Here is a 25607-nt window from a genome sequence, read left to right as displayed (position 1 = left end):
AAAGTCATATAAAAAATGTTAAATGTCAAAGCGACATATTTTGTTTATGTCACGATGAAGTTAGACAAAAATAAAAATTTACTTGCGTTCTTCACTAATCAGTCATAGTATAATGTTAAATCAATCGTAAACATTTGTTACAGAGGAAGGTCATCTTTATCTTATTAATTTTTAATTATTATTATTACAGCACAATACATTGGTCGTATAATATACTGCGTAACGTTGTAAAAGTATAATGGGAAAAATATTTCTTGACCACATTGGAGGAACTCGACTGTTTCTTTGTGCTGCTTGTGATGTTGTCCTTACAAATCGATCAGAGCTTATAAGTACAAGATTCACTGGAGCTACAGGTATAATACCATACCGCAATACCCCAACTCTTTCCTATATAGTTATTAGTAAATGAGGCTCACCTAAACTAGATTACAGACTTATTTATTGTTTTCAGGCCGTGCATTTCTGTTCCACAAAGTAGTAAATCTAATTTATTCAGAGGTGCAAGACCGTGTTATGTTAACGGGTAGGCATATGGTGCGAGATGTATCTTGTAAAAACTGTTGCACTAAACTTGGCTGGGTGTACGAGTTTGCGACTGAGGAGAATCAACGGTTTGTACTGTTACTCATTAAAATTTTATTGAACACGATATGTAAATAAGTTATAACATCTTTATTTGTTACAGCTACAAAGAGGGCCGAGTTATTTTAGAAAGAGCCCTAGTAAATGAAGCTGAAGGTTTTGAGGAGATTCCTGTAAATAATGATGATTAAATTGCACTTACAAATTCTTTTCTGTTGCATTTTCAAATATGAGATGCTTAATTTATATTTTGTACTTTTAAAACATAAGAACATGTTATAGTATGTATTGGTAGAATTTAAAATTTTGTGATAACTAATCATAGGTATTATATTCTCTAACAGTAGTAAAAATATTTAATTTGTAATTGTTTAATTGATAAAATTAAATTTTAGTAATTTAATTCTATGTATGATCTCTAAAATAAACAAATATTAAAACCCAGTTTCATTCATTTTACTATCTATAATTTACATAATAGATATAAATAAAACAATTTGGCTTAATACAATATCACATTTTATTTATTAATATATTACATAACACAACATATATCTTTTGCAGATAACACAATTTGTTTTCTAAGAAGGTTTATGAAAAAAATTATTAAGCTCAGCTTTTATAATGGAATATAAATAAAAATGCCAACAACAAAAATAGCTATAATATTTGAACACTGAATGTTAAATAAGGTTTCATTAACAAATAGCTATATTTTGAAAGTGCTGTTTGAAGCAATTTAAACTGGATTAAACTAATAGTTTTATGTCACCACCTATTTTTTACAGTGCCTGTGTTTAAAAACCTAAATACCTATAAGATTGCTACAAGATACCTTACTTAAATAACATTCATTATTCAAAATGTAATAAAGTACATCCTACTTTTAAATAATAAAAATCCTTACAAAATTGCGCACCGCCACCCATGATTAAGGGTGTTACTTCATTCAAAAGCACCTTATGTTATTTCATAATAACATACAGACAATATAAAAGAAGTTTAACATTGCATATTTCATATAAACAATATAAAAGGAAAATTTAGTACTGTCTATATCATAAATAAAAATATATTTTGTCTAATTTTGAAGTATTACCAGACACACAATCATTGCCCCATCAATATTATAGGTACTCAAGACACTATGTTGTTTAAAAAAATATTTTTGCACCTATAAAAAGCTCTATCTTAAACCTAATACATTCTCTTGTACTCAATGAGGCAAATTTTTAAAATCTTTTACAAACATACTCAACTAATGAAAGAATCAGGGATTACGGCATTATCCACTAGAACAGCAAATCAAATGGATATATTTTATGTTCACTTCAGAACCAATTCGAGATCACTATGAAGCCATCTTCTAGACTCCGTGTAGTACTTTAAAGCAATGATTTGAAACATTGTCAGGCCTCCTTTACCACATATTATTGTTGCATTTGCATATAATCACCAACAAGACATTATTTTACTTTTCTGTACATTACTAAATATTTCTTAAACTACTGTATAAAGTATGATAAAATCCATATTTGAATTTGCATTTAAAACTTAATAATATATTTTTAAAGGAATATAAAATATTCACTTAATTAAACAAAGCTATAGCAGACTACTTAGTGCTCCTTTTGTTTTAACCATGATAAGATTTTTACACCTTTTCTCTAATATAACAAAGCATAAATATTGTTTGTATTATACTCGATAAAAGTACCTTTAAGTATTTATACAACAGCAATAAATAACTGATATATCAACCTTGCTGCATAATAATAATCTTATTAAGAAAACCTAAACAATGCATTCTTACAACATAGAAAAGATTCAAAATATGTGTATTGATTAGCGCCTTGAATAATCTATAATCTAATATTTTTTAATCTATAAAGCATTTTATAGCATATCCTTACCTCTAGTACAGGTCAAAATCATACACGGGGCGAATCAGGCGCAGGTTCTGCTGCTATTAAACCCACTCGTTGCTTTTCAGTTTCAATAAATTCTAACAAGGCCATGTAAATAAATTTGTACTGAGCTTCATTCTGGACCATACCAGAGCGCTGGTCTCTTACCATTTGTACAGTGCGATGTACGTCGATTTCGCAGTCAAACCCTTCTTTCCTTATTTGATCTAAAATCATGTCAATGACAATAAAAGTGCCAGTGCGGCCTATACCAGCTGAGCAGTGAACACACACTACAGCTTGCTCAGGTGGCTCCGGGCCTGTCATAATCTGCTGCAGCCTGAAATTCACATCTAATAAAATATTTAGTACTCTGCCTGGCTCTGACGGCACACCATGATCTGGCCATGCAGTAAAGTGAAAGTGGTATATAGTCCTTTTTACATCTGACTCATCTTTTTTAGTTACAATAAAGCGTCTTAGTGTATAATCTTGAGTTGATGATTCGGATTCATTATAAATAGTGTATTTCTTTATAACTTCTGTTTTATTTAATTCAGGCCAGTAACGTTCACATTTAACTTTGCCACGCTCAATCTCTTTTGTAGTCATAATAATAATGCGCACATCTTCCTGCCAAATCATTGACCAGAATTGATAAATTGTGGTGGAAAGGCATCCTTGTGTAGCAATGTATAGTTTGTTGTACACATTTTCTGGGTCCCCATTAACTACATTTTTCTGCACTCTTTTTTGGCCAACTGCATCAATATAATTTGTAGGCTGAGGAATTGCAGGCTCAGTTTTTGGTTTGTAAGTTCCATTTGTCTTTCCAGTTTCCGAAGGAGTTTCTTCTGTTATGATAACTGGGGTGTGTACAGGAGATGACTTATCTTTTAGATCTCGTTTAGAAAAGCCATGTTGAGATGAATTTTCATATGTTCCATTACTATCAGGCTCTGGTGTGTCAATAAAATCGGACCGAATGTAATTAGCATTAATATAGTCAGACCCAGGTGGGGCATCTGGAGGAATATCATTTAAAATCACTCTTGTATGGTCAAAGGGTATAATATTTTTGTATCTATTTTTTCTTATATTCTCAGGTTTTGATCCCTCCATCCTATCAAATAACTGCAAGTTTTCCATCATCTGTAATGTCTCAAATTCTTCCCAAAAACCTTGCTTATATGCCATGCTTTCTATTGGACCCTCATTCTCTTTCTGTAATTGTTTGACACGTGTATGAAAGTGTTGTACCTGAATACGAGTAGCATTAAAGGGTTGTATTAGTCTTAAGACATCCCCTGTTGTTTCAACCATGGGGTAATTGCGATAGTGTTCTATTAGGCTAACAAGATCATCAAACTGTTGACCTCCACCAACATCATACTTATTATCTTTACGTCTTATTATGACATGTGTTACACGATCTCTTGTGCGCACTGATAAAACAAAATCACCAGGTTGCCTTTGTGATTCTCTTACAAGAAATGAACCACTTCTACCATTTTCTAGCATCATTCTTTCTGCTTCTTTCGCTGTAAGCTGTCCATGGTACCATCTTTCAGTTGTAGGATCAGCACAATTTAAAGGTGTTTTTAACCTAATTATACTACCACTTATTTCACGCAGCTGGCCTTGATTGTCCATATAATATTGGACTAGTTCTGAGAGAGTAGCAAACTTTTCACCTCCATAAAGATCAAGAAATTCTCCATTATTTTGAATTTTGATGTGTGTTACCTCACTTCCTCTTCTTACAGATAGTGTAAAATCACCTTTGTTGCTCATGCTTGGCCTAGCTAAAAAATAACCATCTCGCCCACGGTCCAAAAGTAACTTTTCTGCATCCACACCATTTAGATATGGATGGAACCATCTCCGAGTTATCATTGTTTAGTGTTATTAACCAAAATTTATCAATTCTGTATAAATGCTTGTTATCAAAGATATACTACCTTACTCTGGCACCTCCTTGCACCAAAAGTAACCATCTGAAATTAAAAAAAGGGATGAATAGATAGTGTTTTGGTATATGAAAAGATTATTTATTTCTATTATGTTTACCAAACCCTAAGACAACAAATCTCTGAAATCTGTTATTTCTTCTGTAAATAATAATAAAAATGCAATGCAATTATACTGTTTTTAACACAGTAATTATATAAGGAAATTGTTTTGAAGTCAGTTAAAAATGTATTTTTCCATTACATGTTACATAATAATGGCATTTGAACCAAAAGTGATTACACATTACACAGACACACCCCCTGTTTCAAGTGATTTGAATATTCATATTAGAACAAAATTTGATTTAATAACACATTGTTTAGATCTTTACTAGTTTTAACATGGATACTAACAACATAATAAACCAATATATATAACAAAATTAAATTAAAGTTGTCCTACATATAATAGTTATTTAACTAAATGCATGTATAAGATTTGGATGAAAGCTATCATTATACCTTGTTCTAAATTATTATAATAAACACATTTTACCGATAGTAATATACTATAAAAAAATAGCAATCATATGATTTGGAAATTTGTAATTGTTTATACCATACACACTTAACATTAAAAGATACAAGTGGAATTTATATTATGTACGTATATACGCGGTTAGTAAGAACACAAAGGTAATTCAGCCAGCAAAATAAATATCTATATCACTTGTTATATATATGTTTCAAATATGTAGAGCTTGAGATCTTACCTCATGAAAGGCACCCATGCAGCAACCAACACACCGTATTCCTTAAAAATAGTAGTTAAACGTTTCGAAGTGTTGTTGCTATGCTGACTTTAGACTTTTTTGTATCACTGTTTTCAAGGGCGTATGCACGCGATCTCCCATAATAATATTAGTTATAGATATTAAATAAAATTAACATAAAAAAAAATCGATCTTGGTAGGAAAATAAAGATACAAAAACTAAGAGAGTTCAACATTGAAAGATGAAAAATATTTTTTCTTTCAATTCGGGCTTCCAAGACAGTTTGAGCTGTGACTTCAGACTGGAAAGTCAATGGACTTGTTAAACAAATTGTCTTTAGAAGTCTGTGCCATGTCTATGTCAATGATTTCTGTCACCACAGAGTACCATAGGTAAACGCAATCATATATGGATACTTAATAATCAAGTCGAAATTTAAATCAACTACAGCTGTAAATCACACAAAAGAAGCTATAATAACTGCTTAAAAATACTTTCAAAAGCATTATTCATGTTTTCCTAAACAACAACGTGTTCAGTTTCAAGTACAAATTACAAGTGCATATGTTCTTTCAAATTAAGATAAATCTAAAGTAAACAGTGATTAATAATTCCAAAAATATATTCCTAAATCATTACTATTTATCTTCTTTAGAATCAGATTTTAGAGATTTTCCAAAATAACTTGATAGTACTTTTCGGACTGCTTGGCGTTTGTTTTGCGATGAGCCTTCTCCATGTTGTAACGGAGATTTAGGCCAATGTTCAGCAAAGCTCTGACGCCTAAATACTTTGCCTAGAGATTGCCATTTTTGCTCCGGAGCTACGTCCTTATCTTCAAAGTTTTCCTGACTTTCGGAAGGCCTGTCACCCTTAAAAGCGAATTAATTTGTAAGACATATACATACATTGAACAGTACAAAATAAAATATTGAAATGTTAGCAAAAAAAAAATATTACTGACATCATTGGATTTTGTTGACCGCAGTTGATTTCTGAAAAAATTTGTAATAGATTTCTTCCATGTTTTGGGATTTTTATACGAGCGCAATTCCATGCTACTTGTACCTTCACCGGGTATATTGTTGTTTTTATTATATATCTTCTCTTCTTCCTTTGAATGTATTTCATTTTGTAACTGACTTCCTTCTGGACACAGCATTTTTACGAGGTTTTTAAATGTCTTTCCCAAAATATTGAAAACAACAGAAATGATCGAGCGTCATTTACTATTTTTGACGATCAAAGACAATTTTAAATAAGAAAATAATTTTAGTCCGAAAATAGTTTTGCATTGTTATAAATATGTTTGTTATTACAGATCTGATAACTACTTACTTTTTAATTTGTAAATATTTTGTACTACAATAGTACTTAATAATTGTGTCACAATCACAATTAACCAGTAACTATATTTTATCATTAAAGTGCCTTCATTACACATCAGATGAACATGTAACATATGCGAATACATAATTCTAACAATACCGAAATGAAGATATTCCAGTTATAACTGTGAGACCAAGTAAGTAATAATTTATAAAAATAAAAGGATACCTATAGTCGAAAGGTTACTGCCTACCCATATTAAACGTAAGAAATAATGTCTATGGCTGTCTAAATCCATTGCGCGGGAAAACTAACGTTTAAAGTAGTAAAGGGGTTTATTAAATTCTTAGAAATTACAACCTGTGACACCCGTCTGTATCCTGTAGATGGTTATTTTTTACTTTTAAAATATTAACTTTATTACATATTGCTCATTATTGGCGTGTGAAAAGTCCGAGAAAATTACGAATAATGACCGGAACTGATTTGCGAATGACCCAAGTATTTATTTTCATATATTTCTCATACATTCCAAGTAAGCAATTTTTCTATTGCTTTTTAAATGCAAACTTTTTAGGTTACTTCAGAATGGGCGAAGATATTTACAGACAATGTTACTGATAACTACACAAATTCAATGCTTTTTATGAAGCAATTAACGTGCATCGCGGTCAGTACGATACTGTACATGAAGAATGCTTTCTCTGAAGAAAACTACCATACAGAAACTTTTGCAAACATAAAGTTGCGACTATTAAAGAAAACCTGCAGCGATGAAACAGCACAGTTTGTTAGTTCGTCTTTGCTTGCAGCTTTATGTGCCGTCGAAAAGAAATATGTAAGTCGATAAATTGAACTAAAACTAAAATTAGAATTCATAAACATGTAAGCGACATTAAAAATTGTTTTTTATTAATAGCTAGACTCAATAGCTCTATGCTTTTACGAGGGCGAAGATACAGCGAACAATTTATTAGAATATCACATATTTAAATATTACTATAAATCTGGCGAGGCGACAATGACTATCAGTTCAAAAAGCAAAGATTCAGAGAGACGCACGTCCTGTACATTACAGGATGTCAAGAAGAAAACCTTACAATTAATTCGGGCATGTATGGTTTTTATGAGTTGTTCAAACTTATTTACCGAAAATACTAACATCGGCATTCGAATTTATTTTACTTCAGGTATGTTATAGCTGTGTGAACCAACTTTTACCAGTAAAATTGAAGTTATTCCAAATATCGAATCTTATTTCGAATATAATATAATCGAAACTTATTTTACTATTTGTTTAAGCGTCCATGTATTCCACGGTATTTGCAACACAAATAAAGTCTTACGTGCATGTCTTTATTAGGTATAAAAAAATTATACTTAAATAAAACTTGTATTTAATTTCATTAAGAATAATAGGAAATAAAATAATAATACTGCTGTTAAATATTTATAGCCTGAATTTGGTTATTTCACTTATTATATTTTCGGACGTTTCTCTCCATAAAAAATTACTCAAATTGGTCTAGCCGTGTTAGTAGTTTTCGTTTTACATCAATAAATTTTGTGATAATGATTGTTTCCCCCTATCTCGTGCCGATATTATAACACATAAGCTGCAATAGACGGCCTTACCTCTCTTAAGGTATCTCTTCTCGGCCAACCACTCGACTACCACTATTTATTGGCGCTACAACTTTTTTAGGCGTGGGCCTCAGATTTCTGTTGATCTATTTCATGATCATTTGTCATCTAATAAGCATGTAGGTGATCAGCCTCCTGTGCCTGATAGACGCCGTCGACTTTATGGGGCTTAAGGCAAGCCGGTTTCCTCACGATGTTTTCCTTCACCTTCCTTGGTGCACATTCGTCAGGGATCGAACTTACGACCTCAGGTATGAAAGTCGTACGCTGTAGCCCCTAGGCCAACACAGCTCAGTGTCCTTTAGTAAGCCTAATCCTACTTTCAACGACTTGATATAAAGACGCACCCGACGGCTACCAAGTGCCTGGTTTCACATTCGTGGACGAAGATATAGATCCTTTAAGTCTAACTATGAGCGAATCCATCAAATTGGCTTGTGTCGAGACGCCATATCATTCGCTAACAGCACGCGGCTATAGAAGCTGTACATTCAAGGACAGCAATGAGGCGTATGTAAGTCTAATACAATTAAGTTTAATACATTTTTATTTAAGAAATCATAGTAAACAGCCTCTTTATTTGGTCCATTTTAAGAAAAAGGCCTCTTCCATTTTCCTCCAGTTAGGGAGCGTTTGAGTATTACGCCACGTAATTTTTGGAGATTCTTGTTACGGCACATTCAAAGCTCCCCCACCCCCATGGAATTTTCTGTATCCAATAGTAAAACGTTTCGTGACCACCCCCCAGTGACTCTTTATACCTAAAACTTAGCATTATGTGGTATAAGGTCCTGGCAAGTGGAAAATAATATTAACAATAATCGTTACATAATACTTGAACGCTCACTAGGCTCTGCTCCGGCCTATGACCTATTAAAGAAAATCGCCCATAAAATACTTTAGTTACTTAGTTGCCGCTTTAACCTCAGATAGTTATAATTAATTTTAATAGGCCAAAGGAAGATTGGTCAGCCTTCTGTGCCTAACATACATACATACGACGTCTATTATTGGATCTATGGATAGCTGGTTCTATACGAGGATTTCCTTCATCGTAAGATCGATCGTTAAACGCGCACATGGAGAGAAAATCGATGCGTTGAACCAGTTCGAAACTAAGACACCCTTGATTTTTGTTTAAATCATGTTTATTTTAAGCTGTGTGATGTAATAATAAAATAAAAACCGTGGAAATCAAATAAAAACCACAAAACACCCTTTTTAGGCATCTCAAAATGTGCCGGTCCTCACAAATGACACGGATTTTTCTGGTAAGTGTAGTTGATTCTATATTGCGTATGAAATATAAATGTTGAAAAAAGTAGATATATTCATTCTACGTTGATAATAATTTGTAAAGTTTTAATATACACTTTGATAAATTCTTTCTTTCTGATTTTTATTTTTGTTGTATTTAACTAAATAAACTGACAGAAATAGCAATAATATTTCTGTTAATTAATGCTTTGCTTTGCGGTTCGGAGAATCAATTGAACGGTGCATCCAACCAACTTCTGCTATAACTCATGGGAAAAAGCATACTGTGGCAAGTGTTTTAAATAAAACCCCTTGGTTTAAACAAACAGTTCTTACTGCGCATCACCAATGTAGGGCCAGTTACCCACTGAACTATTTCCGAACGAATTCGACTCAGAGTCCTTCAATAAAAGAGCCGGCAATGCACTCACGAACCCTCTGGCATTGAAAAAAAACACGATTAATAGGTATTTCGACAAACAGTTTCACTCTAAGTCGTTATGTCAAAATCCTTTAATACAATACCTTTTTGACATACTGGAATCAGAGTTATGTACGTCAGCTTTAAGGGGAAAATTGTGAAATGAGACTGATGACGTACGGGACACGTCAATAATATAATTAATTAAATTTAATTAAGATGATCATCATTTGACCTTAACTATTTATTTTTATTAGATGCAATTGAATCAAAATGGAATTGTCCATGCAATAAATACAACGATAACTGCGATACAGCACTGCTTACATGCCGGTAAGTTTGTTTAGTGACTTAATTTCTTATATTCAAATAATTATAAGTGCTACAATCATTAATATGTTGACAGAGAAAACGAAAAAACACAAATTCATTAAAATCATGTTGCTGACAAAAATTTCAAGATGGTTTTGAGGTTAAAACTTTAGTTTAGATTATTAGACGCACGCGTTTTTGAAATTTATAGATTTTTACATGCATATGTGAGACTCTCTAGGTTTTACGGAACTTTAACTATTTGCAGCACACATACTACTTGTGCTTAAAATATTTTTAAGCAATTGTGAATGTGCGATTCGAAGGATACACTTTAAATACGTGTTTTACAGCTCTATTAAGCTCTTAGAATCAAGCGTAAAAAGCTAATTTGGAGATCTTAGCATTTTTCGTAATAACAATTTATCACCTGGAAATAGTGAATAAAGTTCCAACATTATATTAGTTTATAATTAATTATAAAAACATTGCTCATTTTATTAAAAAAAAAAACTGTCCAGTCTCAATGTAGGTAAAAAAGCATACAAAATACAAGTACAGATTATTAAGGGATAAGGCAAATTTACATAATAGGACAGAACACATAACTATATACCAAAACAGCCCATACACTGAACCGTCACTTACTATACTTTGTAGATACTGCAAGTGTCTTCAACACGCTGTATGTTATGGTATTCCTGACGAGAATGCCGTGGACGTCACAGGCCACTGTTGCATACAGTGCTATGATAATGATAAGACAAGAAATCCTACTGACTTTAGCCTAACCACGATGGCCATTAAGAAAAGATCCGTACGTATAATATGGACCAAGGAAGATGAGACGTGATGACGTAGGCGTAGTCTATCTCACTCTAGAATGGTCTAAAGAAAATTTAGACGAATCCTGATATGATCACGGACCAATACAGAAATCCACATTTCTCCCCTACATTCGTTATCACACATGAATATCGTCTAAAGCTTCATGTCTCATCTTTAGTGGGGCGACATATGCATTACTATAGTAATAAAAATATTTTTAAATAATGTACTTTCTTTAGCATCGTTGTGATTTGAAAGTCCATGAAACCAAAAAGCGACAGTAAAAAGAGACAGACACATAAATTCATAAGATTTAATGTGGGAGAAAATGAGATAGGAAGCATTTTACAGAGTACTATACATATGAATTTTTAACAAAGATGTGCAAAACAATCAAATAAGAGAATAATTTAATTCGATTAGAAAATAATATCAAATTTATTTATATATATAATATAAAACTAAAACTAATTATAAAACCTTTTTTAGTGAAAACGTCTTTAGCATCGTTGTGCTTACAGTTTATATTCTGTGCTTACAGTTTATATGCTTGCCATCTCATTTTCTCCCACGTTAAATCTTTTGACGTGGAATAAGTGATACTTGTATCTTATGTTCCATAATAAACATATTTTTTTTTATTTTATGCATTTATGTGTCACTTTTTACTGTCGCCTTTTCGTTTCATCGACTTTCCAAATTGAATTATTTTAGTTTTTATCAAAATTAAACATTATTATTAAACTTAAAAATTAAAATTACATTCGTCTGATTATATTGAAACCAATTTTTTTTAAGGTTTCACTTCTACCACGTGTGAATTTCACACGTTTGTTTTTTGCCTGCTTTATTTTAATATTAAATTATTACTGAAATAGAAAATGTTCTTCGGATGTCTTTCGGTTTAAATTCACCTACCCAATGGGAGACGCGACTCATCAATCATTGACATCTGTAGTTCTCTACCAACAGAAAACAGTTTTGGCCAGGTTCGAACCCAGGATCTCTAGTCACGCCATAAGCCCCAAAGGTGATCACAGCCTTTTTATATCCTCTATTGTTTAGTCCGTTTGCCTGTTCCGACGTGCGCTCGCGGTGTCTCTGCAAATGGCAACTGTAGGTTCAGAGGACTTTGTTCGTAATCTCGAGTTATCTGAGCAAAGTGCTGTTAATCTCCTGAAAACATTTTTCTCATACGGAATTATTAAGGAGTCCCAACCCATGTGAGTGATTTATTAATTTATTATTCTGAATTATTGCGGGGATATAGATAATATTTCTATGGTAAAAATAATTGTGTCTTGTCAAAATAAGTTATTTTCGACTCGTTCTCATGTATACACCATACCGATTTAGATTAATTTGGGATGTAGTCAGAATAAGATATAGTTTTACATACAATTTATGATCGTCGTCTATATGTCGCAGCCAACTAGTTTAGATAGCCGTTCAATCAACAGCCTAGAATCTATTAAACAGCGCCGTTTAGCGACCTAAATGATATTCAGCCATTTGATCAAACAGTTAGGCAAATGACTGGGCTCGATGTCGTTACATTACTTGCCTATCCTGTTCATTTATATTTAGTTCCATTTTCTACTACCTACTCCGAACTGGCAATGTAGCGTCAGCAAACAACAAATTTGATAAAGCTTTCCAAATTTTTATATAAAATAGTACTTCGACTTTGTATTTGCGTGTTGTTCCCACGAGAATGTAAGTGCGTGCTCCTATTTCACCATGCCTCCTGTTGATTGAGGATCTTTGACAATCTCAGATAAATCTTTGTTTTTAATTTATTTTATTATTATTTATTACTTAAGATGTCATGTGGAACATAGTGTAATGGTTGCAGCTCCTTACAAACGTTGCGCAAAACAAATACTTGGCGATTAATAAGAGTGGCGGAGAGTGTATTGCCAGTTCTTCTCTTCCGTTCTACGCCCTTGTTTTGAGAACTGGCAGTAAATGTAAAAGCATTTAATGCATTTTTTTTTTGGCGTTCATAAGTGTACATTGTGTTACCTAATTGAACAAATGATTTTTGACTTTGACTTTGTAGTGACACCAGTAAGTGTAAGAACACTATTGTGTAATATATATAAAATATAATTCAGTCAGAATTTTTATGTCAGATATTTCAGCTTTATTTTTTCTGTCAGATGGTCATACGAATGACTTAAGCATTGCCAGTTTATTAAATGCCGCAACGGCTGAGTAAACGCTAGTTAAACAGTGCTGTTTGGTAAAAAGACTAGGCTGTTGATTGAACGGCTAATTAAGCTTGTTTGGCTGCGGCATATATATTGGCTTATTTGTACTCGAATCCGATTTAATTGAGCAAATAAATAGTTCTAGTCTACTAGTCACTATCAATAAAATATTTATAAATACTATATATTCAATTGTGTGTATAAAATAACTAGACTTCATATTTTAAATCTATATTTAATGTTAGGCCATAAAAGCTTAATTGTCAAGACTAATATATAAAAATAACGTTTTTAGGCTCCGGCACAAGATAATAAAGGATAACTTAAATCGAGTGATTTCCGATTACTTTCAAAGAAGCAAATTCGATTCTATTATTTTACAATCTAAGGCAGTACCGAACGACCCGTTATCACAAGTTTTAAGTCCGTCAGAGCAAGTTAACTTACAAAGCGCCTCTAACATTTGCGAATTGGTTGAAATGCCATCGGGAAATAACCAGAATCAATCCATGGCAGAGTATCAAGGCGCAATTTCTAATACAGATATACATATGCCGCCAATAAAAAAGGTCGCTAAGCGGAAAATACCTTCCCGAGCAAGCCAGGAGAAGGCAAAGAGAGGACGGAAGTAATGTATTTGTAATTCATAAAATTTTAATAGACTCATGATTCTATATTTAAAAAAAAACTAAGAACTGGCCTTTTTGGTTAAGAAAAAAGATTTTTAAGCAAAGGCTTTACATTATTTTAGAATACAATTTTATTTTAACGCAACACGTTTAGTTTTTTGAAGGCCCCTAAGCCGATAGTGTGACTTGAGAGGAATAGAATACATTTCATTGTATCATTCATTTAAAACACTACTATAACTTTTCTAAGATGGCTTACGGATTTAATTTCTTAGATAATATTCCATAATTTAAGTTATAATTTCATGTATTGTTTATTGATTGATCTATTGGTTAGATGTAATAATAAAAACATTGTCTTTTTATTTGTTTTATTTAAATTAAATCAAACATATTAAATCTATTAACACTTAAATAATCTTAGCGTATAAATATAACTTCCTAATAATAATAAGTTACCACTAGTGCGATAAGAGCTATTTAAGGCTTAAGAAGGGGTTCTAAGTGTTAAAAATAATCACTAACCTTATTTTAAGACTAGATCAACATTAATCTATTTAAAAATACATTGTACTTGTCCACTGATATTTTATATTAACAAGTTAGAAGTAACGGTTTTTATTTACGCCAAAAATAACGGAAACGAATGAATTTGGTATTTGGTTAGGTACAGAAGTTTCCTTAAAGACTATTTGTAACAAAAAATATTGAAAGTCAGTTTCGCTCGAAAGACAATATTTTTCGTATGCTCTACTCCATTATAAATGATTAAAAGGCAGAACAAATGTAGGTATATAGACACCACATACTAAACGAAAATATCAAAAAAAGGGTTAAAGTAAATTAAACTACAAAGTTCATATTACATATAGTATAACAATACTGAAAGCAAATAAATCTTTCAATTGTATTGGAATGGATTCATATGTAAATCGGATTCTATTTCTTAAAAGTTATTCCTATACAATATCAACAAACGAAATGTGGACTTTGAAAGTCCCCGAAGTGAGTGTAGGTCCGACCCCAGTACTTAGGATCGCCCCGTTGGTCCAATGGTTGATTGTTCGGTGGGACAGCGGTTTGATTTAGTTTTTCCAACTCGTCTAATAGTTGTTGCAAGATCTCCGGTTCTCTGAAATTCATGGTGAAAAATAAGAAAAAAATATGGTAAAAATAAATAAAATGTAATTTAAATTCAAGAACTACTGAAAAAAATCTATTTTTTTGGCAAAAGAAAGATTGATGCGAAACCTGGGTAGACAGTGGCAACTTACTCGTTGGCAAGATTCCTCACTTCACAGGCATCTTCTTCTATATTGAAGAGACAAGGCGCCTTCAAAGGATCACAGAGTATTGGATCTAGGTTCTTACACGTCACCGTTGAAGCATTTCTAGAAGTATATAATAAAGTAAAAACGATTGCTCTATTGTTCTTCTGTTCCCGATTACGTACTTAATTAAAAAATAAATATTGATAGACAGATATGAGTCCTAGATAAATAATAATTTAGCCACAAAAGTTGTAGAAAATTACTAGTTTTAATATAATTTATCCGAATAACAGTCGACCAAAAGAAAAATCATTACGAATATTGTTTAGTTAAAAAAAAATCACTTAAATAAAGTGTTAATAGTGTTGCTAACTTAGCAAAAAATATGTAAATGCCAACATTACCTTAGTTCCAAAATAATTTTTTCGGTTGGCATCATTCCTAATTGCGTGAAAGCCTTCCCCGCGAGGCTGTTTAATACCTCCTTAACATCGTAGACACCTTCACGGCCTGTAGGCCCATACCAGTAGTCCCAGGCACCGTTGTAATTTGTGCCTAAAGATATATATCCATTTAAGACAGACACAAGTCGATCCTGTGCGGAGTCCCTCCCGCTATTTACTTTACATTACCAGCAAGTGTTAATCGCTGATCTAATAAGAAAAGCCACAGCCGAGATTTGATGCACTCTTAAACTTAGATCTTTTATGTAAATTAGGTTAATCCACATGTAATATCTCACGTTTTTTTACTATTCATACAAGATCGATAAGGATTCTTAAGGACCCAGAATAAAAAATACGTCTTCTAGAAACAAACAACGACAATAGTGAAAGTGAGAAACGTCTGTATTCAGAATGCGAATTCGTAAAAAGCATTCTCATGAGCCTTTGTGACAATATAATTATAATACAATAGGCTATTATAAATGCATTGAACTTATTGACAAATCAAACATCATTTTACAGTTACATCAATTTAGTACAATACCTACCTAGGAAGGAGTACAATTGTATAACCTTTAAGTATAAGAAATATATTTCATTGTATTTGGACATTTTCCGCTAAAAAGACTCCCTTTATCGCTACTTCTCCCTTTGAAGATACTCTCCTTAAAGCCTTAGCTAGCATCGGAACACTCTGCGTTGATACATGTAATGACGTTCAGTTTCGTTTCATTCGGAAGGGAAGGCTAAATTAGCCTTTAAGAAGCCTTAGTGTGCTCAAGGCGTCATAGTACTTCACTCCTTGCAATCGCTTGCAACTCTATAAAGCATAAATTCGGCCCCACATGGAATACTGTTTTCTCCTCTGGGCGGGAGTACCAGCTCCTTCTGCTTGACCGTGTTCAACGAAGACGATTCGAATCATTCATTCATTCAGTCATTTTCCCAGAGGCGTGATGCCTTTGTTTGGACTTATACTTGCCACTGAGTTTCATCATTGAAAGTCAAGACAGAATAAAAATACCATCAACTCGACGTCCGTCGTTCCACAACTGAGCGTTTTCTAAGGCAGTTTTTGCCGCGCACCACCACTATGTGGAACCAGATGCCCACTGAAGTATTTCCGAACCAATTCTTAAAAGGCTGGCAACGCACTGGCTAACCTTCTGGAATTGTGACTGTCCATGGGAAGCGGTATCACTTAACATCAGGCTAGCCTCCTGCCCGTTTGCCTCCTATTACATAAATAAAACTTATAAATTCCTATTATCTGAAATCGTCTTTAATAAATACAGAAACGTTCAGTTCTGTAAGGTATATTTTTAAGCAATTTGTTTGTGATTTTGTGTGAACTTTTTTAAAAATAATTTATGCTTTTAAAAACGTTATTAACACTTGCTCGTACGATGTAGGTAAAATCTTGTGAAAAGCGAAAGGTTAGAAGTCGAGACTAACTTAACTTATAAGATTCATATACGGAAGTCTCGACTCTAAATCTAAAGAACATAGAAATGGACGGCAATGATTAAAGAAACATTTGAAGCATCAAACACCTGGAAGTTGTAGAAATGTTATATTAAAACACACTGTTAGTAATTTTGAAGTAAATTAATATTTTGTGCTAGTTTACTAAGTAATTATTTAAAAAAGGTACCTTTATGTAATTTCCACTGGTCGACTGTGATAGAAGCGCTGCCAAATTCATCGTCAATGTTATGTAGAACTGTGGTTCGCTCGGATTTGAGATCGGACGATAATGCCTTCCATTGGTCTATACCGTCGATGCCAGATAAACTGAAAGAGGAAAACAAAATGATATAAAAAACATCTTGGGCTAGTATCGCGTATACATACACATATATTTTAATAGTGTTTGATTTTAGATTCATATAAGACAATTTATAAGAATCTTATAGTTTTCACTGAAATATGTGGTAACCTCTCCTAGCTATTAATGTTATTGTCGACATGTTTCACATAAAAACATTATGTAAATAATTTGATTGGCTTTTTTTGAATGTGTTTGAATCACATAACTTTCCTTACCACTATTAGCTAATTTTTTAAACAATACACACTTTAGTTTAAGGTAACTTCTGAATATAGTGTTTATTGCTGTTGTAAGTTGTCCTCGTCTGTTCTTAGCCCTTGACTTGAGAACTGGCAAGAAATGTAAATTTTCATTAAGCATCGTATACCTCATATTGGCCCCCGCAGCACTAAGCAGTGTGGGCATCCAGTCTGCGATGTACATCTTCTGTGAGGCGACACGGGGTACCTTCTCGAGCAAAGGGCTCCAGAGGGCCGCCGCCCCACGGACTCCGCCCTCCCACAGAGTGTTTTTTACCTGTTAAATTTAAAATTATAAAGCAGGAAGAACAGCTTGGAAATAGTAACATCATTAAAACTTTAACACAGAACAGATACCGAAATCTGAGACCTAAAAGGTTGTAGATGTATTGGATCAGCTCAGTACTCAAATAGATATTTTTTTTAATGAAAATACTAACACCCTTAAGAGGATAATTTGATGCAGCATTCAAGTTGAAGCCAGCAGCGGCGCCCCCATTGTCTGTGCTGAATAGGATTATGCTGTTCTGCAACAGGCCGTGAGTGTGTAAGGACTGGACCACTTTACCAACTGATTCGTCCATTTTTGTCAGCATCGCTTAAAAATAAGTAAATACAATATTATTGGAAGATCATTTTTTTATTATTAATTCAACTGAAACGATAAGCGTACTAGCGTACACAACAGCGTACGATGAATTAAGCTATATATTATAACTATATATATTATGTAAGCTATATCTTAGTTAAGCTAGTTCTAAGACAAAACATATTATTCACCTGCAAACTTTTTCCTCTGAGGATTAGTTATCCATGTAAAGTTGGAGATCAGGTCTTCAGGTGCTCGGATAGGTTCATACGGGTTGCCTGTATGAACTGCCGAATGACCAACCATAAGGAATAGAGGCTCACTCTTGTTGTGCTCAGATATTATCTGTATATTTATGTAAAAAAAATTATTGATCTGTGCTTGTGCGGTTTCACTGAAAAGTAGTGTGATAGCATTCTTCAATGGAATTAGGTCAAACGCAGTGAAATATGAAATATTGATTTAATTATTTTTATTAACAGGTACAATAAAAACGCTTCCTTTAAATAATATATTCTTGTAAAGGACTCTTTGATATGATTTGATAAAAATATGTTAAAATACATGTACATTATAATTATTCTTTTGTCTATAGACAAGGTCACACTAAAACAATATACTAACCCTGACAGCCTCGTCTGTATACACATCGGTTACATATTTACCGAACAAATCGTGAGCCACCGAGTAACCTGCGCAAAATAAAGATTGAAGAATAAGATAAATAAATGTCACTGAGATAAAGCCCTGTCGCCTGTTATTGCTTCATTACTATGGTCCAGAGACTTATAGTGCCAGTGTTAAATGCAAGAAAAAAAATTGATTGATACACCGTGGATACTTAAACGGCAGCGTCACGCTAGGTGCGTGACGTACGAAAGGCCTCAGATCTTTGTATCTGTTGCGTGATCATTTGTTTTTTATAATAGGCGTTAGGCCTTCTGCGCTTAGGCACCGACTTTTTGGGTCTTGGTAATTCCCCGATTTTTTATACTACATGAGTTAAAATCTATTTGTGCACAGTCGTGATCTAATAAATTTTAAATTACCTCGTCGGAAATCGAAGCCCCATTGGCCAGCTTCCTGAGTCGTATGGTCATACATATCTATCTTTCCTGTCCAGAATCCTAAATGTGTATCGAATCTGAAATAATATCCTTACAAGAAACCTATTTGTATCTGAGTCGAGTGCGGGGTCCAAAACTACTTTTGTTCATTTGAAAAGTTCTTTCACCATTACAATTCTGCTTAATACCTAATTAACATAGACTACAGAGCAAAGTGATATACTAGAATTCTGTAGAAGACATTAAGAACTGAAAAAAGGTTAGTTTAAGTTTATAACAACACAATTAAATTATTATAAATGTCTCACTACAGAATTATAACTTGATAAATCTCCGCGTCATATAGGGGATATACCGCGTTATACGTGGGACGGAAAAATCGTTATAGGAAACCGCCTTATAACCAGGATTACTGAATTTCCTCTCATAGAAACGATAGCTTACCCTCTACTCAGCGGTAAATAAGCCTTCTTGTAACTCCCGAGATGCCATTTGCCAACCAAATGGTTTCTGTATCCCAATTCCTTCAAGTATTGGGGCAAGAGCTTCTCATTGAGGGGTAGACCACGAGGTTCGATACCATACAACACTCCATGCTGCATACCTGGTACCATAAAGTTCATATAGAATCTGGTACCCTTTAGCGAGTATAATTTACACATAGCGAAATCTATTTACGTACCAGTCCTTGGCTTTTTGTTATATAACGAAGGTAACGGTTCATCTGATCTTAAGTGAGACAGTTACATTGCCAGAAAGCTCGCAAGTGCGTCGCCTATGCAAGCGACCCCGCAGATCAAGAGATTCCCAAGACACAAACTACCCATTCGCCCTTTAGATTTAGATTAATAAAGGCATTTCAACCTTGGTCAAACATAAATCGGAAATTCATTTCCTTTCTATAGCGAAGTTAACAATTCCAGGATACATAGAGGTTTTCAGTATACTTTTGATATTGCTTTTATTCCCGCGTAAATAGCGAAAATATTATACTCTTCACTGTATCAATATATCGTACAAAACACATATTAACAATAGAATAAATTACACTCAATTTTACGGATATGTAAAATAAAAAGTTATGCACAAAGCTACGTGTATCAAAACAATACTGCTATAATGTGTTTAAAAATAACTGTTAAAGTACAGCGAAGGTTAATGACCATGTATTATTAAATTCTTACACAGATAACCGATTATCATTTCTCAAACAAATGATAGGTTTATTCATAAATTTATTAAAGTTTCTTTCTGTCTGTCTATGTTTTTGCTGTGTTACACGGATCATAATTTTAGGCAAAGATTCAGCTTAAAGTCCCGCGTAAGGTTGTATTCTAAATTACACATTATTGTGGTTTTCATAAGTAAAAGTACCCAAAAATACAAGCCATACATGTCACACATACTGTGCTATTGTATTTTCCACTCGGTTTACCGTTAGTGGTTCTTTAATTAATAAATATGATTTATCCGCTGTCCCATTAAATGTCTCAATAACAGTATTTATCAATTCAATATATGACGGAGCTTAATAAATGTCAATTCGTGATTGAAGTAGTGTTAATAATAATCGTTAATTACTTCTGAAATTGCAGGTAAAATAATGTTTTTAATATTTGTTAACGTTAGTAAATAAAATAAACAATATTGTGATAAAATAATAGCAATTTTGGGTCAAGATTGTGGTCTCGACAAAGGTCACAAACAGTGTTTTTACCCACTTAACGCAATGACAAAAAGTATTTGAGCGCGGTCAATTCATTTATGTAAAGCATTTTTAAACGAATCATTTGTGTTTATTACAAAAGATGAACTTTATTTTTGATATGATAAATCGACCGATTTGAAAATTTCGTTTGGGTCATTTGGAAACTCGCTCTTGAGATGGCAGAATGTAAGAAGTGGAATCAAACTTGTAATAAAGATCTCGGCTACACATTTGCAAATTAAATAATTGAATGATAAATTTGTAATAGTTATAGAAAAAATAATTAATATAAACATTGAACTGAATTAAAACAAACAGATAAAATTTTAGAAGAAGGAGGAAAAACTATTTTAAGTATAATATTATTTTCAAATACGTTATGCCTTAATGCATTACAAATCTGTAGGCATTAACAATCTGCTAAGATAAAAAGCATGGTAACATTTGCAACATCTATACCATTAGGAACTACAATTAATTTATTGTCTTTTTATTCTGTGGTTCCAAAACAACTGTTAAGGTATACATACCGGTATGAATAGGATATTTTCCAGTCATAAGCGCCGCTCGGGATGGCGTGCATATTGGTGCAACATAATAATTATGGAGTGACAGACCGGAACTAAATAATGCGTCGATGTTGGGAGTCGGAATTTGATTTGATCCGTGAAAGCCTACATCGTTCCAGCCCTGTAATATTTAAATAGCCAATTTAATAAGAGAATTTTACGATTAGATGTAAGCTAGCTATTTATATTAATAATGCAACAAACATTTCAAATTTTAACTACATTATATACAAACGGAACTAAATAAGACATAAATTGTAGGTTTATCATTTTTTTAAGTTAGTCCTTTAGCTACTTATTTCAATGCTTTTGTGATGAAGACTTATATTTGTGTAATGTGACCTATTCTGAAAAATATAGGTAATGTAAAATATTATAAATTTACTGTTTGCTTTTTATTACGAATAAACTCAATTACTAAACCGATTTTTTTTACAGTACAGGGGGCGAACGCGCAGGAGGCTCAGCTGATGTTAAATGATACCGCCGCCTATGGACACTTCCAGAGGGCTCGCGAGTGCGTTGCCGGCCTTTCAAGTATTGGTACGCTCTTTTCTTGAAGGCTCTTTCCTTTCAATATTATAATACAACGACCTACCTACACAGCTATACATAATTTCAAGATATTATAGAATATAAATGGGCTTTGCTGTGGGATTCGACTGGTGTGGACACGATTGCCCCGTGTCACCTCCCTCGGACAACCAAAAAAGAAGTCACCGCTGCGTATAAGAGTCTTACCACCAACTTTGATTTTGTTCCTTTTGGAGTCGAGACTCTTGGACCAGGCACTCTCTCAAGTGCACAGGCGCTAATTAAAGATTTACGTTTGCGCCAGGTATATATTACCGGTGACGTCAGAGCTGGTGCTTCCTAGCTCAACGAATAAGTATTGTAATATGATTGTAATATGAGGAAATGCCGCCAACGTCAAAGATACGCTGCCACAGGGACTGAACCTTTTAAATTTGTTTTAATTTTTTTTAATTAATGTTTAACTATTTTTATTATTGTAAATATGTACTGTATATTTTATCGTTATGATCACTGATAAACTTTAAAAATATTAATGTCCAGATGGCATAATAATATTATATATGAATGTGGATTGATTTCCCTTATTTTAGTTTAATGAAACTGTGACAAATGTATAGGATTTTTCTTTAGATTTAGCGTCATAGCGTCACAAACAAATCATAAAACGCTTTATATTTGTATATGTATGTTTTATATATTAAAAATTTTGGTCATTCTACGAAATACTTCACTCTCGAGACGTTAGCGAAGACTAATTTTACGTGTCCTATGATGTTCGACAATGTGTGTTAGACATTTTTAAAGTTGCATTCTTTTGAATATTAAAGTTTAGCACAAAGTAATCCGTTAGGTTGACCTAAATATTTGAACTGTACCATCCGCCTACGCATAATAACCATCAACGATTAGATTTAAGTGAATCAAAATTAAAAAAAAATACAAATAGGTATACATAAATTAAAACTAAGTTTTAATTTTAATTTATTTTGTGTTAAAAAGACACTAATTATAATATACAAGTATGTTAATGAAATTGATAATAAAATAAATTAAATTTTTAATTACTTACCAAGTCATCAGCAATGATAAGGACGATATTTGGAGCACATCGGCATCCACAAAAACACAGCAGGAACCACAAAAAATACAACATCCCGACGCGAAGTCCAACACGTTTATGAGGTAAGAGAGATCACGAAAAATTACGCAGCCAGTAATACGTAAAAAAACAAAAATGAAACAGTGTTTTATTAATATTAGTTTTTGGATTGGGGATCAACAGTTCTACGCGTAAGCGGTACCTAAATATTATTATTTCTTTCGTAATCTTACCGCTGACTTAAATTATATATAACAAAAAAACAATTATATTAAAGGTATATATTATTATACTAAAGTATAATTGTTTTGTTGTTGATGTTGATGAATGTTCAAACATTTACGAATTTAAAAATCCAAAAAAATATTAAATACGTTTAAATAATTTCGGTAAAGAGTGATACCTAGTTGGGCTGTATTATATGATGGTGTGAGAGTGAGGGTATGTACGTGATGTATGCTCAAGTTATTAATTTTGACAAAGGATTAAAAATTTGCATCTGTAAAACCGTGAAAATTATCAGTTCTGCAAACCAGTTTTTGGGTTAATTTTTTTAGTTTTTACATTTCAAAACAATACCCTTGAAAGCATTTGTTTTCTAGTTTTATAGTTACATTTAGTGTTTTTGTATTATTCATTACAGTATACCTATGGTAATAACTGCTTGATAGCAATGGTTAGTAAATAATTGACCTCAGTTATCAGAAACACGACGCGGTCAGGCTCGATAAAGCTTTCCTTTTGATAAAAAAAAACTATGATGCCAAAATAAAAAAGGTTAAAAGGTTTGCATTCGTGTTAAAGTATACAGTCGAAAAATACGCAACATAATAAAATTGTGTTTTAGGTTAATTTCTACCAGTTACCAGGAGGCAATCGGGCAGGAGGCTCATCTGAAGTTCAGTGATACCGCCGCCCATGAACAATTCCATTGGCCTTTCAAAAATTGGTACGCTCTTTTGTTGAAGGACCCTAAGTCGAATTGGTTCGGAAACACTTCAGTGGGCAGCTGGTTCCACATAGTGGTGGTGCGCGGCAAAAACTGCCTTAGAAAACGCTCAGTTGTGGAACGACGGACGTCGATATCTCAGAATTGTCATAGTTTTAAACTACATAATAGATTGTCTCCGAAAATGATTTGAATGGCTCTCTTTTGAGTTCAACTAATTCTTCTTATAAACTGTAACTGCGGGTACTTTTGGCTGATGTTTTATCAACTTCAACTTCCCGCTTAAAGCGTAACATAAATGTTGGATGCGTAAACTAAAAAAATAGTCATAATTATAATATATGATATGTCTGTCTTCTTTGCAGTATATTTGAAAGTTTTCATAGTCGATAATCAAAATGTTGTCATTTACAAATCAACTAACACATAACATAACATTTATTACTAAAGAAACACAAAATAATATTAATCAAAAAGAAAAATAACAAAAATATATTATAGGAAAGAAAAAAAAGGAATAAGGTACTTTTTAAGTGTGTAATGTGTGCGTGCTGTAGTAGTAATTGGGCCTGGCTCGGCATTACGCTGAACAGACGTGTTCCACAATTAAACAAAAAAACAATGTAAAGAAGTTTGAAAGATTTGTGTATAAATGTATATTGTAAATTAAAAAAATAACAATATTGTTGTATCTTTAGCGGATAGATGGTGTAAATGAAATTCCCAGATACTTAATAAATTAATATAATTCAAAAAAGGATGGTAATTCTACAATGATAGTAGACAGATTTGTATGAAGAATCTTCAATCGCCCGATGCGGGTGACGGCAATGTTCCCGCGATGGTGTTTTGCCGTAATATTAGGTCCTTACATATGAAATTGGCGTTTTGTATGGGAGGAACAAAAAGTCGAATATTTTTAAATGTAATATATTTAATTAATCACAGTATGAACCATTGTTTTCTATGCACTTTTGCCATCTCATATGTAGTTCATTGACCCCTTTACTAAAAAAACCAGTCGGACGGGAATCAATAAAATCTGTGAAGGCGATTTGGACTGCCCCATCAGAATTAAATTTTTTCCCTTGCAAGAAGTTGTCCAAATTTCGAAAAAAATGGTAATCTGTTGGCGCAACATTCCAATTAAAGCTCTTCTAATTTGGTAGCCGTCTGTCGTGCAGTGTGTGGTCTAGCGTTGTCGTGAAGTAGCAGTGGCGTGGAGCGATTGACCAGCCTAGGTTGTTTAGCCGCTAGCTTTTCCATCATGGTTTGCAATTGCTGACAATAGACCTCAGCCGTAATAGTCTGGCCAGATTTGAGAAAACTGCAATGAACAATACCGGCACTAGTCCACCAAACGCTTACAAGTAACTTTTTTGGGGTTAATTTTCACTTGGGGCAGGATTTGGCTGGCTGACCAGGATCCAACCATTGCGCTGAGCGCTTCC

The 25607-nt window shown here is 33.1% G+C and overlaps 4 protein-coding genes across 4 annotated transcripts; 2 read left to right on the top strand and 2 right to left on the bottom strand.

Annotated features, from left to right (window-relative positions):
* Positions 1-83: 83 nt before the first annotated feature.
* LOC123711908 (protein yippee-like 5) lies at positions 84-1006 on the top strand. The gene is made up of 3 exons (XM_045664761.1): positions 84-356; positions 455-614; positions 689-1006. The coding sequence occupies exons 1-3, from the start codon at positions 239-241 to the stop codon at positions 774-776; spliced, it is 366 nt and encodes a 121-aa protein (XP_045520717.1). The 5' UTR covers positions 84-238; the 3' UTR covers positions 777-1006.
* Positions 1007-1092: 86 nt separating this feature from the next.
* LOC123711878 (tyrosine-protein phosphatase non-receptor type 11) lies at positions 1093-5512 on the bottom strand. The gene is made up of 2 exons (XM_045664725.1): positions 5218-5512; positions 1093-4489 (listed from the first exon to the last, which is right to left on the bottom strand). The coding sequence occupies exon 2, from the start codon at positions 4386-4388 to the stop codon at positions 2517-2519; it is 1872 nt and encodes a 623-aa protein (XP_045520681.1). The 5' UTR covers positions 4389-4489; positions 5218-5512; the 3' UTR covers positions 1093-2516.
* A 1506-nt stretch (positions 5513-7018) lies between these two features.
* Positions 7019-12236, top strand: LOC123712192. Its single transcript, XM_045665183.1, has 8 exons — positions 7019-7048; positions 7125-7385; positions 7467-7737; positions 8533-8705; positions 9417-9462; positions 10127-10202; positions 10842-10998; positions 12075-12236. The coding sequence occupies exons 1-8, from the start codon at positions 7019-7021 to the stop codon at positions 12234-12236; spliced, it is 1176 nt and encodes a 391-aa protein (XP_045521139.1).
* Positions 12237-14294: 2058 nt separating this feature from the next.
* Positions 14295-23398, bottom strand: LOC123712352 (arylsulfatase I). Its single transcript, XM_045665384.1, has 12 exons — positions 23178-23398; positions 21533-21692; positions 19739-19898; positions 19277-19371; positions 18852-18919; positions 18419-18572; positions 18079-18236; positions 17767-17915; positions 17223-17362; positions 15527-15677; positions 15126-15242; positions 14295-14983 (listed from the first exon to the last, which is right to left on the bottom strand). Exons 1-12 carry the CDS (start codon positions 23259-23261, stop codon positions 14821-14823), a joined length of 1599 nt encoding a protein of 532 aa, XP_045521340.1. The 5' UTR covers positions 23262-23398; the 3' UTR covers positions 14295-14820.
* Between the last annotated feature and the right edge of the window lie 2209 nt (positions 23399-25607).

The sequence above is a fragment of the Pieris brassicae genome, chromosome 7, assembly GCF_905147105.1.
Source record: "Pieris brassicae chromosome 7, ilPieBrab1.1, whole genome shotgun sequence".
Classification (NCBI taxonomy): Eukaryota; Metazoa; Arthropoda; class Insecta; order Lepidoptera; family Pieridae; genus Pieris; species Pieris brassicae.
The sequence above is the reverse complement of the archived record's forward strand: the minus strand, read 5'-3'. Positions and strand labels throughout refer to the sequence as shown.